The 14949-nt window shown below is 40.6% G+C and overlaps 1 protein-coding gene across 5 annotated transcripts in view; it reads right to left on the bottom strand.

The window, feature by feature from the left end:
- The window catches only part of pard3aa (par-3 family cell polarity regulator alpha, a), a 395018-nt gene extending 394574 nt beyond the window's left edge, over positions 1–444 (bottom strand). For all 5 annotated transcript variants that reach the window (XR_014534054.1, XM_083544220.1, XM_083544221.1 and 2 more), the window contains exon 1: positions 126–444. Coding sequence is in view for 4 of the 5 variants with exons in the window: in XM_083544220.1 (XP_083400346.1) it covers positions 126–245 (120 nt within the window). In the remaining variant the exon portion in view is untranslated. The remainder of the gene's footprint in view (positions 1–125) is intronic.
- Positions 445–14949: the final 14505 nt, after the last annotated feature.

The raw sequence follows: 14949 nt of genomic DNA, 5'->3' as shown, positions 1-14949 counted from the left end.
GTGAACGCCAACGGCGGGCTCTCGCGCTGCTTTAATCCCCACGTCTACACGCGCACGCGCGCGCGCGCGCCCGCGCCTAAAAGAGAGGAAGCTCCAAAAAAAAAAAAAAAAAAAACATGGCTTACCTTCGCTATAGCTTTCCTGTATCTCATGATGGCCTGCTGGATAAGACTCCGGACTTTAATGCTGCCGTCTCCGCACGGCACGACCACCCGGGTCCTCCCGAAACACACCGTGACTTTCATTTTATTCAAGCGAACAGCAACAAAAGCCCTTCAAATGAAACGGAGTTAGACTGCAGCCGGCTCCTGGAGCTCACAAAGCCTGAGCCAGGAGAAACACATTATCCACTGCAACTCCTCCAGCGCACCGAACCGCACCGCTCCTCATAACACGTCCATAGGTAACGCTGTGCTGTGTGCTGAGAGAGAGAGAGAGAGAGAGAGAGAGAGAGAGAGAGCACACCTGTTCACGCATGCACTCTCAAAGTGTGTGTGTGTGTGTGTGTGTGTGTGTGTTTAGGTAACGATTGTACTGGAACTCCCCGCTCAGGCTGCTCTGAGTACTGAAACTTCACCAGATCCCATATTCCGGAGGATTCCTTTTTTTTGTCTCCTCCTCCTCCTCCTCGCACATGCACGCGCGCACACGCGAGCGCGCGCACACACACACACACACACACACACACGCTTGTGTGATTAGAAAGTGCACGAATAAACATCAATGCGCCATAAACTAATCTCAATCTCGACCTCTTTATTCCCCAAAATCCTATAATCCTGTAAATAAGCATGTTATATAACATTACAACGAATATGCTCAATTAGAAATAAAATGCTATATAGAATTAGAATAAAGGTTTCAGGATGGATAATAGAGTTTATATATATATATATATATATATACAGTGAGGAAAATAAGTATTTGAACACCCTGCTATTTTGCAAGTTCTCCCACTTAGAAATCATGGAGGGGTCTGAAATGGTCATCGTAGGTGCATGTCCACTGTGAGAGACATAATCTAAAAAAAAAATCCAGAAATCACAATGTATGATTTTTTTACTATTTATTTGTATGATACAGCTGCAAATAAGTATTTGAACACCTGAGAAAGTCAATGTTAATATTTGGTACAGGAGCCTTTGTTTGCAATTACAGAGGTCAAACGTTCCCTGTAGTTTTTCACCAGGTTTGCACACACTGCAGGAGGGATTTTGGCCCACTCCTCCACACAGATCTTCTCTAGATCAGTCAGGTTTCTGAAAAACACGGAGTTTGAGCTTCCTCCAAAGATTCTCTATTGGGTTTAGGTCTGGAGACTGGCTAGGCCACGCCAGAACCTTGATATGCTTCTTACAGAGCCACTCCTTGGTTATCCTGGCTGTGTGCTTCGGGTCATTGTCATGTTGGAAGACCCAGCCTGGACCCATCTTCAATGCTCTAACTGAGGGAAGGAGGTTGTTCCCCAAAATCTTGCAATACATGTCCCCGGTCATCCTCTCCTTAATACAGTGCAGTCGCCCTGTCCCATGTGCAGAAAAACACCCCCAAAGCATGATGCTACCACCCCCATGCTTCACAGTAGGGATGTTGTTCTTGGGATGGTACTCATCATTCTTCTTCCTCCAAACACGTTTAGTGGAATTATGACCCAAAAGTTCTATTTTGGTCTCATCTGACCACATGACTTTCTCCCATGTCTCCTCTGGATCATCCAAATGGTCATTGGCAAACTTAAGTCATGCCTGGGCATGTGCTGGTTTAAGCAGGGGAACCTTCCGTGCCATGCATGATTTCAAACCATGACATCTTATTGTATTACCAACAGTAACCTTGGAAACGGTGGTCCCAGCTCTTTTCAGGTCATTGACCAGCTCCTCCCGTGTAGTTCTGGGCTGATTTCTCACCTTCCTTAGGATCATTGAGACCCCACGAAGGTGAGATCTTGCATGGAGCCCCAGTCCGAGGGAGATTGACAGTCATGTTTAGCTTCTTCCATTTTCTAATGATTGCTCCAACAGTGGACCTTTTTTCACCAAGCTGCTTGGCAATTTCCCCGTAGCCCTTTCCAGCCTTGTGGAGGTATACAATTTTGTCTCTAGTGTCTTTGGACAGCTCTTTGGTCTTGGCCATGTTAGTAGTTGGATTCTTACTGATTGTATGGGGTGGACAGGTGTCTTTATGCAGCTAACGACCTCAAACAGGTGCATCTAATTTAGGATAATAAATGTAGTGGAGGTGGACATTTTAAAGGCAGACTAACAGGTCTTTGAGGGTCAGAATTGTAGCTGATAGACAGGTGTTCAAATACTTATTTGCAGCTGTATCATACAAATAAATAGTTTAAAAATCATATATTGTTATTTCTGGATTTTTTTTTTTAGATTATGTCTCTCACAGTGGACATGCACCTACGATGACAATTTCAGACCCCTCCATGATTTTTAAGTGGGAGAACTTGCAAAATAGCAGGGTGTTCAAATACTTATTTTCCTCACTGTATATATATATATATATATATATATATATATATATATATATATATATATATATATATATATATATATACCTTCACTTTCTAAATGTGGTTTCTAAAAAAAAAAGAATATGTGCAATCATCCTTTATTATAATATATTATAATATAATATAATATAATATAATATAATATAATATAATATAATATAATATAATATAACATCAACCCGTCAATCATTTGCTATAAACTAATTTTTCTCAACTCTCTACATTTTCTATATGAGCATGTTTATATACCCGAATATAATGAAAATACTCTATAGAACAAAACACTACATAGAATTGAAAGAGTATTTTAGAGTATAGAGAATGAATAGAGTATAGAATTGTGTTTTCAGGATGTATAATAAAGTTGGATGATTGATATTGAAGCACCCTCACCTTCTGATTGTAGATTCTAAACGTGTGTAATTATCCTTTATATTAAAGATTGAAAATAAATGTATTTTAGAGTTTAGAATAACACTAGGATTTGTGCTATTTCATTCAAACTAATACATACATATCGTATGCATATACATTGTAGAGTTTAGAATAACTCTTCATAATCAGTGATAGAAAATATAATATAGAGTTTAGATCAGGTATATATTACAGAATATAAAGCGTTATTCTAAACTCTGTAATATATTCCTGATCTAATGTCCGCAGTGTTACTCCGAATACTAAATCAAATTCATTCTAAAAAAATACACCCTATATTGTAGGTCTGTATAGTTAAATATCGAATCATCTATTTTATAAATTGAAATCTAAATTCCAAATTTTCATTCTTAATCCTAATACAAATTAATGCTAAAACCGTTCTCGTTATCTGTAGTTTAAAAAGATCATCAGTCTTATAATCTATAGTACTATAATCTACATAGTCAAGTCAAGTCAAGTTTATTTCTATAGCCCTTTTCCCAACAGACATTGTCTCAAAGCAGCTTTACAGAAATCAACAGTTAAGGTGAATGATGTGTATTTATCCCTGATGAGCAGCCGTGGTGACTATGGCAAGGAAAAACTCCCTTAGATGTTATGAGGAAGAAACCTTGAGAGGAACCAGACTCAAAAGGGGAACCCATCCTCATTTGGGTGACATCAAGAGTGTGATTATAGTCTTTAAACAATAGAGAACACTGGAATGTAAGATTATAAGTAATGTTCTTTCTACAGTCTTATACAGTCATTGTTCAGATCTAACACCAGCTTCTCCATGCCAGAGCCTTTAAACACTCCAGGAGGTCCAATGTCACAACTCTACACATGAAGCGGGATCCAATTGGCACTGGTACGTCTCTGGGTGGTACAGGAAGTTTGTGAGTTCGGCATCTACTTCTTTAAAGGTCCATAATCTTCATGAGGTGGGACGTGACTGGGGCTGGAGCAACCTCAGGATGCCTCGGGATGGGGAGAGAAAGAAAAGCAGTGGAGAGAAATTAGCGTAGTTTAATAGTTTAATCTAAATTATTCACACATTTAGTCAAAACTGCAGTTCTGTGTAGATTAGAAGCAAACTTCATTCAAAATCTTTTATCTAAATTTGAAAATGCTATTCATTTTATAAAGTTGTGAGGTGTTGTTCTTACAACAATCATATCTCCACATTCTTACCAGTAACCACTTTATCCTAGTTCTGGTCACCCGAAAACCAGCGCCTGTCTTGGGAACACTGTGCATGAGGTAGGAATACACTCTAGATGGAACTGGACACAAATCCATCATATCATTCATACACACAAATATTCACACACTCATTCACACCCAGCGTCAATTTAGTGTAGCCGGTCTACATACTAACACGATGAGAAAGCAAGAATTCCAGATTGAACCTACTTGGAAAATTGACAGCCTCAAGTTTCCAATTGAGATTATTACACAAGTCTGTAAACTTGTGTGTGCTACCGAAACATCAAATTTTGTGTGTGTTTTTGTGTGTCATGACTGTGATGAATTAGATTTGGTACACTTCCCTGAGCAATATGGGCGCTGAAGTAATGGTGTGTTGCTTGTTTATTTTTGCTGTAGTTGTAGCAGAGCTCATCGAAGTTGCAGGAGCAGAAAGATGAAAGCTATGACCTCTATGTGCTATGTGCATTCTTTCATCAGAAGCCTAGAGATGTTACAGCAACACTACTGTTAAGAGGCGTGTGAGGTCAGATTCTTCTTTCTTATTAATCAGAATCAGAATCAGGTTTATTGGCCAAGTGTGTTGGCACACACAAGGAATTTGGTTCCAGCTGTTAGTGACTTTCAAAAGTTATAAAAGAAAAGTTACAACAGATATAAATAACACTATAAAAACATTATAAAGGGTTTCAAATCAAATTCTAATTTTATTTGTCACATACACATGCATACAGAGTACGATATGGAGTGAAATGCTTTATACAACTGTCCAACATTTACATGAAAAGAAATAGAATATAAGGATACATTTTCTTTTTTTATAATAAATACAATTAATCAAATAAAATAAAGTAAATAAATAAAAAAGTATAAAGTGGAGAAAAATATATGGATAAACATGAAGTCGAAGTGACAGTCCAGAGTTAAGTTGTCATACAATAGTGCAAAAAAAGCTGTGCAGAAATAATGGTGCAGTGTGAGAATTAAAGTGAAGACGGAAAGAGAGGTCCAGTACTAGATCTTGGGTGTTTCCTGGTTTAAACTCCTAATGGACTACAGAAAGAAGCTCCTCCTTGTTCTCTATGTTTTCTTTCAAGGAGCGGAAGCGCTTCCCTGAATGGAACAGAGCAAGGAGTCCATTGTTGGGATGGCTGAGGTCCTTCACAATCTTCCTGCTGCTGTAGATGTCCAGTAGGTTAGGGAGCTCGGTGCGGATGGTACGTTCAGCTGACCGCACCACCCTCTGGAGGGCTCGCCTGTCCTGCATGGTGCTGTTCCCGAACCAAGAAGTGATGCTACCTGTAAGAACGATATCAATGGTGCAAAGTGTAAAAGGTCCTTAGAATCAATGGTAGTTTAAAGCCCCTTAAGCGTCTTAAGTCACCAGGGTGTTGATGTGACAGGACCAAAACAGGTTCCGCGTGATATGAACACCTAGGTACCGGAAACTGTCCACTCTCTCCACCTGGGGTCCCGTTGATGTTTAGCGGTTGGTATGACCGCTCCTTCTTCGTGCTTAAGTACACAATCAACTCATTAGTCTTGCTAAGGTTCAGGAGAAGATTGTCCTTCTGGCACCATCTCTCCAGGTTTTGAATCTCCTGTAGGTAGGCCGTCTCGTCGTTGTTGAAGATCAGGCCCACCACAACAGTGTCATCAGAAAACCTGATGATGGTGGTGGAGTTGGAAGTGGCCACACAGTCATGTGTGTACAGTGAGTACAGCAGGTGGCTCAAAACACAACCTTGAGGATTTACAGTGCTGAGGGTGAGGGTGGATGAGGTGTGTTTGCCCAACCGTACGGCTTGTGGTCTGTCTGACGGTTTACACATACAGTGAGGAAAATAAGTATTTGAACACCCTGCTATTTTGCAAGTTCTCCCACTCAGAAATCATGGAGGGGTCTGGAATTGTCATCGTAGGTGCATGTCCACTGTGAGAGACATAATCTAAAAAAAAAAATCCAGAAATCACAATATATGATTTTTAAACTATTTATTTGTATGATACAGCTGCAAATAAGTATTTGAACACCTGTCTATCAGCTAGAATTCTGACCCTCAAAGACCTGTTAGTCCGCCTTTAAAATGTCCACCTACACTACATTTATTATCCTAAATTAGATGCACCTATTTGAGGTCGTTAGCTGCATAAAGACACCTGTCCACCCCATACAATCAGTAAGAATCCAACTACTAACATGGCCAAGACCAAAAAGAGCTGTCCAAAGACACTAGAGACAAAATTGTACACCTCCACAAGGCTGGAAAGGGCTACGGGGAAATTGCCAAGCAGCTTGGTGATAAAAGGTCCACTGTTGGAGCAATCATTAGAAAATGGAAGAAGCTAAACATGACTGTCAGTCTCCCTCGGACTGGGGCTCCATGCAAGATCTCACCTCGTGGGGTCTCAATGATCCTAAGAAAGGTGAGAAATCAGCCTAGAACTACACGGGAGGAGCTGGTCAATGACCTGAAAAGAGCTGGGACCACCGTTTCCAAGGTTACTGTTGGTAATACACTAAGACGTCATGGTTTGAAATCATGCATGGCACGGAAGGTTCCCCTGCTTAAACCAGCACATGTCCAGGCACGACTTAAGTTTGCCAATGACCATTTGGATGATCCAGAGGAGTCATGGAAGAAAGTCATGTGGTCAGATGAGACCAAATTAGAACTTTTGGGTCATAATTCCACTAAAAGTGTTTGGAGGAAGAAGAATGATGAGTACCATCCCAAGAACACCATCCCTACTGTGAAGCATGGGGGTGGTAGCATCATGCTTTGGGGGTGTTTTTCTGCACATGGGACAGGGCAACTGCACTGTATTAAGGAGAGGATGACCGGGGCCATGTATTGCGAGATTTTGGGGAACAACCTCATTCCCTCAGTTAGAGCATTGAAGATGGGTCAAGGCTGGGTCTTCCAACATGACAATGACCCGAAGCACACAGCCAGGATAACCAAGGAGTTGCTCTGTAAGAAGCATATTAAGGTTCTGGCTTGGCCTAGCCAGTCTCCAGACCTAAACCCAATAGAGAATCTTTGGAGGGAGCTCAAACTCCGTGTTTCTCAGCGACAGGCCAGAAACCTGACTGATCTAGAGAAGATCTGTGTGGAGGAGTGGGCCAAAATCCCTCCTGCAGTGTGTGCAGACCTGGTGAAAAACTACAGGAAATGTTTGACCTCTGTAATTGCAAACAAAGTCTACTGTACCATATATTAACATTGACTTTCTCAGGTGTTCAAATACTTATTTGCAGCTGTATCATCCAAATAAATAGTTTAAAAATCATATATTGTGATTTCTGGATTTTTTTTTTAGATTATGTCTCTCACAGTGGACATGCACCTACGATGACAATTTCAGACCCCTCCATGATTTCTAAGTGGGAGAACTTGCAAAATAGCAGGGTGTTCAAATACTTATTTTTCTCACTGTATTTATCTGGTATCTTAAAAAGCACCACGATTATAATCTTGCAAATTATTATTTTATACTACAATCTGTTAAATAATGCAAAAGATACAGGCTTAAATACCTGTTTATAATTAAAGGTTTTAAAGAAGGTTGGATGTTGTGGAGATGGTGAAGCAGGAAGAGGAGAGGATGAAGAGAGGAAAGTCGGTTGGACCAGATGACATACCGGTAGAAGCATGGAGATGTTTAGGAGAGATGGCAGTGGAGTTTTTAACCAGATTGTTCAACAAGATTCTGGAAGGTGAGAGGATGCCTGAGGAATAGAGAAGGAGTGTGCTGGTACCGATCTTTAAGCATAAGGGAGATGTGCATACCTGCAGTAACTACAGGGGAATTAAGTTGATCAGTCACACCATGAAGTTATGGGAAAGAGTAGTGGAAGCCAGGCTGAGAGAAGAGGTGACCATCAGTGAGCAACAGTATGGTTTCATGCTGAGGAAGAGCACCACAGATGCATTATTTGATTTGAGAATGTTGATGGAGAAGTATAGAGAAGGTCAGAAGGAGTTGCATTGTGTATTTGTGGATTTAGAGAAAGCGTACGACAGAGTGCCGAGAGAGGAGTTGTGGTATTGTATGAGGAAGTCAGGTGTGTCAGAGAAGTATGTGAGGCTGGTGCAGGACATGTATGAGGACAGTGTGACAGCAGTAAAGTGCACAGTAGGAACGACAGAGGTTTAAGGTGGAGCTTGGACTGCATAAAGGCTCTAAGCCCTTTCCTGTTTGCAGTAGTGATGGACAGGTTGACGGACGAGGTCAGACAGAAGTCTGTGTTTAAGTAAGTAAAGTCAGTAGGAGTAAGACAAAGTACATGTGTGAGAATGATAGAGAGGACAGTGGAGGGTGCGGTTGCAGGGAGAAGAGGTGGAGAAGGTGGAGGAGTTTAGGTACCTGGGGTCAACAGTGCAAAGCAACGGAGAGTGTGTTAGAGAAGTGAAAAAAGTGTGCAGGCAGGGTGGAGTAGGCGAAGAAGAGTGACAGGAGTGTTTTGTGATAAAAGGGTATCTGTAAAAGTGAAAGGGAAAGTTTATAGGACTGTGGTGAGACCTGTGATGATGTATGGTTTAGAGACAGTAGCATTGAGTAAAAGACAGGAGGTGGAGCTGGAGGTAGCAGAGCTGAAAATGCTGAGGTTTTCGTTGGGAGTGACGAGGATGGACAGGATTAAAAATTAGTTTATTAGAGAGACAGCACATGTAGGACATTTTGGAGACAAGGTGAGGGAGATGAGATTGAGATGGTTTGGACATGTGCAGAGGAGGGACATGGGGTATATCAGTAGGAGAATGCTGAGGATGGAGCCACCAGGAAAGGAGGTAAGGAGGAAGACCAAAGAGGAGGTTTATGGATGTGGTGAGGGAAGACATGTAGGTAATTGATTTGAAAGAGGCAGATGTAGAGGACAGGGGGGTATGGAGACGGCAGATCCGCTGTGGCGACCCCTAATGGGAGAAGCTGAAAGTAGAAGAAGCTCTAAAGGAAACCATCTCAGATCGGGTTCATAATAGAGAGGGGTTAAAATGTATGTAATGTAAGACGTATACACAGATCAGAGATAACATTATGACATTAAAACGTGCCTCATCCTGAGTGAAATTCTTCTACAGTGCACCCTGAAAATATTCACAGCGGTTTACTTTTTTCCCACATTTTGTTATGTTACAGCCTTATTCTACAATAGTTAAAATTCATTATTTTCCTTAAAATTCTACAAACAATACCCCATAATGACAGCATGAAAGAAGTGTCTTTGAAATCTTTCCAAATGTATTAAATAAAAACACAAAACAAAAACAAAAAAATCACATGTACATATGTATTAACAGCCTTTGCTCAATACTTTGTTGAAGCACCATTAACACTAATTACAGCTTCAAGTGTTTTTGAGTATGATGCTACAAGCACAACTATTTTTGGGCAGTTTCTCCCACTTTTCTTTGCAGAACCTCTCAAGCTTCATCAGGTTGAATGTGGAGCGTCAGTGCACAGCCATTTTTAGGTCTCTCCAGATGTGTATTTAAACTGTAACTGTCATGCATTCTGATTCCTTCAGCTTTTTAGAATCACAATTGCCACCTCTTTGTAAAGAGTATCATTTTGTGGCGCCTTGCAAACCTGTAATACTAGTGTGAAATCTTTCTACATCCCATCATGAAAGTAAAATAGGGCATTCTAAATCAATCTACTGCCGTATTTCCTCTGAATCAGTAGAAAATGTGGTCAATACTCGATAATGAAAAAAACCCCCGTCTTATTCGTTAAAACAGGTATAATTTTTAAAAATACCATGATATTAATTTTTGTTCATACCGCCCAGTACTATTCGGTACAAATCCTTTTCTCTGTCCGTAGTGGCCAACTAAACATACAGCTCCACATATGCCTTTTCTTTAGTTTTAGCCACATCCCTCTTCATCTGCTGCCATACCTCTTTGTACTCCTGCCTACTTTTTAAACAAGCTACAGTGAGTTCAGAATGCAGCAGCCAGAGTTCTCACAAGGTCAAGAAAATATGACCATATAACCCCAATCCTATCATCCCTACACTAGCTACCTGTTAAGTTTCGAATCGACTACAAACTATTGTTACTTACCTTCAAAGCCCTAAATGGTTTGGCTCTTATGGATCTATCCAGTCTGCTAACACGCTACAATCCGTCCTGCTCCCTGGGATCTCAAAACTCTGGACTTCTAGTAGTTCCTACAATAGCAAAGTCCACTAAAGGTGGTAGGACATTCTCACATTTAGCTTCTAAACTGTGGAATAGTCTTCCTGACAGTGTTCGGGGCTCAGACACATTCTCCTATTTTAAGTGCAGATTAAAAACGTAGCTTTTTAGCAAAGCCTACACATAACACACATCACATCATAACCTTGTGCTCCAGAACATCTGATCACATGCACATTATCAACTTGTGCTGTTAATATCATGAACAGCAGCTACGCTAATTTCTCTCCACTCATTCTAAAGCCTCTCGAGGTTGCGCCAGCCTCAGTCACGTCCCACCTCGTAAAGATTGTAGACCTTTAAAGAAATAGATGCCGATCTTGCAAACATCCCAAACCATCTAGAGACGTACCAGTGCCAATGGATCGCACATCATGTGGCGTTTGGACATTGGACCTCTTTGAATGTTTAAAGGCTCTGGCATGGAGAAGCTGGTGTTGGATCTGTGATGATTTCAAATGTTGAGCTATTTTATTAGTTGCTCAGTAGCTCCTGGTTCCATAACGTCAACTGACTGTATAAGACTGTAGAAAGAACATTACTCATAATCTTACACTCCAGTGCTCATGTTAGTTCTCACTCTCCAATGTTCTGTATTGTTTTTAGGACTATGATTACACTCTTGATATCAGCCAAATGAGGATGGGTTCCCCTTTTGAGTCTCGTTCCTCTCAAGGTTTCTTCCTCATAACATCTAAGGGAGTTTTTCCTTGCCACAGTCGCCCAGGCTGCTCATCAGGGATAAATACACATCGTTCACCTTGACTGTTAAATTCTGTTAAGCTGCTTTGAGAAAATGTCTGTTGTGAAAAGAACATATAGAAATAAACTTGACTTGACTACTTTTCTCATCTCTCTGTTGATCCCAATTCTGTTTCTCCAACCTCTTTCTCCTTATGCTTTCCTGCTCTTCCTCAATCCACCACCATGTCTCTTTGTCTTCCTTTCTCTTTCCAGATGTCACACCAAGTACCTTACCAGCTGTCTCCCTTGTCACTTCTGCAGTAGTTACAATCATCCAGCACCTCTTCACCACCACCGAGCCTCTGTCTGACCTCTTTCCTGAATCGCACACTACAGTCTTCCTCCTTCAGTCCTCACTCTCCTCATCTTCTTCACCATCCGATGCTGTCTAGCTACACTGTTCCCTGCCAACACCTTACAGTCTCCAATCTCCTTCAGGTTGCATCTCCTGCATGGAACATAATCCACCTGTGTGCACCTTCCTCCACTCTTATACGCCACCCTATGCTCCTCCGTTTTATCAAGATAAGTGTTCACCACTGCCATTTCTATCCTTTTAGCAAAATCTACCACCATCTGCCCTTCCACATTCCTCTCCTTAAAGCAAACCTACCATCACCTCCTCATCACCTCTGTTCCTTTCACGTACATGCCCATTTAAATCTGCACCAATCACCAATATTTCATTCCTAGGTACACCATCTACCACTTCATCTAACTCACTCCAGTATTTTTGCCTTCTCCTCCAACCCACTTGTGGAACATAAGCACTGATGACATTTATCACCACCCGTTCTACTTCGAGCTATACGTTCATCACTCTTTCAGAAACTCTCTTCACCTCCACTACACTCTTACCCTACTCTTCCTTCAGAATCACATCTACACCATTTCTCTTTCCATCCACACCATAATAGAACAGTTTAATACCACCTCCAATGTTCCTGGCCTTACTCCCTTTCCACTTAGTCTCCTGAACACAAACATATCTACCTTTCTCCTCTCCATCATATCAGCTATCTCTCTCCCTTTACCCGTCATAGTACCAACATTTAAAGTACCAACCCGAACCTCCACTCTCCTTCATTTCTTCTTTTACTGCCGTCTCTGTAGACGTCGTCTTCGTCTCCTTCTTCTCCTTCAGCAAACAGTAGCCCAATTTCCACCTGTACTCTGTTGGCTAACGATACCTGTGGCGGTCGTTGGCAACCGGGGCCTCGACTGATCTGGTATGAAATTCGGGTTTGTGATCCACATATTTGATTTGGCACATGTTAAATGCAACATGCATTCATAGAATGCAAAATGTTATACATTCAATGAAATCTGGATATGAAATGGGCCAAGCTATTTAAAGATATCCACACACACACACACACACACACACACACACACTCACACACACACACACACAATTGATGTTCATTCATTCATTCATTTTCTCCCGCTTATCCGTAATTCGGGTCGCGGGGGCAGCAGTCTAAGCAAGCAAGGGGTGCCTTCGACTGCTGCCCATTCCTCACAGCACCGTCCCTTACGGTCCCTCCTGCAGGTGGTGAGCCCACGGGAAGTCAATTGATGTTTAAAAGTAAAAAAAAAAAAACTTAAACTATATGGCACCTGATAATCACTCATTGTTTCCCAGAAATGTACAGAGAACTGCACAGAATGTCTTTCTATTGTTGTAGCATTACAATTTCCCCTTTCACTTGAACTAAGAGGCCGAAGCCTATTCCAGCTTTAGAGTGCCCTTGTGCACACAATAAATTAGTTCCATAAATTAAATTAAATTTAAATTTACTTCTTTTTTGTATAACATTGTTTAAAAATGGATAATTTCTGAATTAAAGTTCTAAAGCAGCTTTAGAGTGATAAAGAGGTTAGACAGTTTAAACGTATAAGTTAGTGTGGTAAGTTTAGCGCCTCTAAGTTTATCCCTAATGAGCGAACCAGTGGTGACAGTGGCAAGGAAAAACTTGCTGAGATGGTATGGGGAATAAACCTTGAGAGGAACCAGATTTACAAAGGGGCACATTGCAGCACAGTGAAATTCACATATCCCATTGATGTTAAGAAGGCGGGGTCAAAGCGCAAAGAAGGGAATCCGTCCTCATCTGGGTGGCAACAAATTAATTATATTTTAATCACTGTTAAGGTGTACACTTCAGTGACCTGTTCATTGATGGGAGATTAAATGCACCCAAATTATTCATGCAAATCGTTTTCCTAATCCATTAAAGCACTGTGTACAAACCCAATTCCAAATGTGTTGGGATAATGTGCAAAATCTAAATAAAAACTGAATGCAATGATTTGCAAATAGCATAAATACATATTATATTCACAATAAAACAAATAAAAAAAATAAATCTAAATGTTTAAACTGAGGATGTATACTATTTTAATGAAAAATAAAAAAAAGGTAATCTTGATTTTGATTGCTGCAACAGGTCCCAAAACAGTTGGGGCAGGGCCATGTTTAACAGTGTAGCATCATGTCTTCTGTCCTTATACATGTGGGAACTGAGGAGAACATTTTTTTAAGAGAGGAATGTTGTCCCTAATGTGTCTATTAGAGGACTCTTGCTGCTCAGCAGTTCTGGGTATCCTTTGTTGTATTTTTTCATTTCATGATGCACCAAATGTTTTCAAATGGTGAAAGGTCTAGGCTGCAGGCAGGTCAGTTCAGCACCCAGACTCTTCTACTACAAAGTCATATAGTTGTAATAAATGCAGTAGGCAGTTAGAATTGTCTTGATCAAATATGCAAGGACAGTTTTCTGGAAGCATTTATTGCTCTAAAACCTGTATATACTGTTCAGCACTGATGGAGACTTTCCAAATGTGCAAGCTGCCCATTTGACAGGCACAAACACACTCACATAACATGAAAGATGTGACTTTTTGAACTGCAATTACAAGCTAGATGATCCCTCTCCTCTTTAGTCCGGAGGACGTGCTCTTCATAGTTTGCAAAAAAACACCAAAAAACAATCGATTTGTCCGACCAGTTTTACCTCAGTACATTTTAAATGAGCTTTGGCCCAGAGCAGATGGCGGCAATTCTGGATCATGTTTACGCATGCCTTCTTCTTTCCATAATAGATATTTAGAGAGTTCTGAAGGTGTTAATTAGCCAATGCAGTGATTTCAATTACAAAATCCAGACTGTTTTAAATACAGTGCCGCCCGAGGGCCTGTAGACTACATGTATCCAATATTGATTCTCGTCCTTGTGCCTTTTGCACAGAGATTTCTTCAGTCTTTGATAATATTATGTAATGTAAATGATGATATATTCAACTGTTTTGCAATTTTATGTTGAGGAATATTATTCTAAAAATGTTCCACTATTTGTAGACAGTCTCTGAACATCTTTACTTCTGAGAGACTCTGCCTAACTGTTTAATTTGGACTTTTTCCCAGTTTTGTTTCCCCATCACAACTTTTTTGAGACGTGTTGCAGCAATCAAATTCAAAATTATATAATTTTTTCTTACGTTTTTATTTACATTTTACACCTCACCTTTTTTTGGAACAGGATTTGTTATAATAAATACACGAATACATGTTGTGCGAAGGCTAAAGTGGAAGAAGTTGAGTGTGCTGCACAGAGCCCTGACCAAAAACCCCACTGTACCACCTTTGGGAACGTCGACTGAACCCCAGATTTTCTCACACAACATTAGAACCTGGTCTCATCAATGCTTTTGTAGCTCAATAATCACCAATCCCTATAGCCACACTTCAAAATCTAGTAGAAGCCTCCTCAGAAGAGTGGAGACTATTATACCAGAAGAAGGATTAAATCTGGAATTGGAAAATACTTTAACTTTTTATTAAAGT

Source organism: Silurus aristotelis (assembly GCF_946808225.1).
Source record: "Silurus aristotelis genome assembly, chromosome: 1".
NCBI classification, from domain to species: Eukaryota; Metazoa; Chordata; class Actinopteri; order Siluriformes; family Siluridae; genus Silurus; species Silurus aristotelis.
The sequence above is the reverse complement of the archived record's forward strand: the minus strand, read 5'-3'. Positions and strand labels throughout refer to the sequence as shown.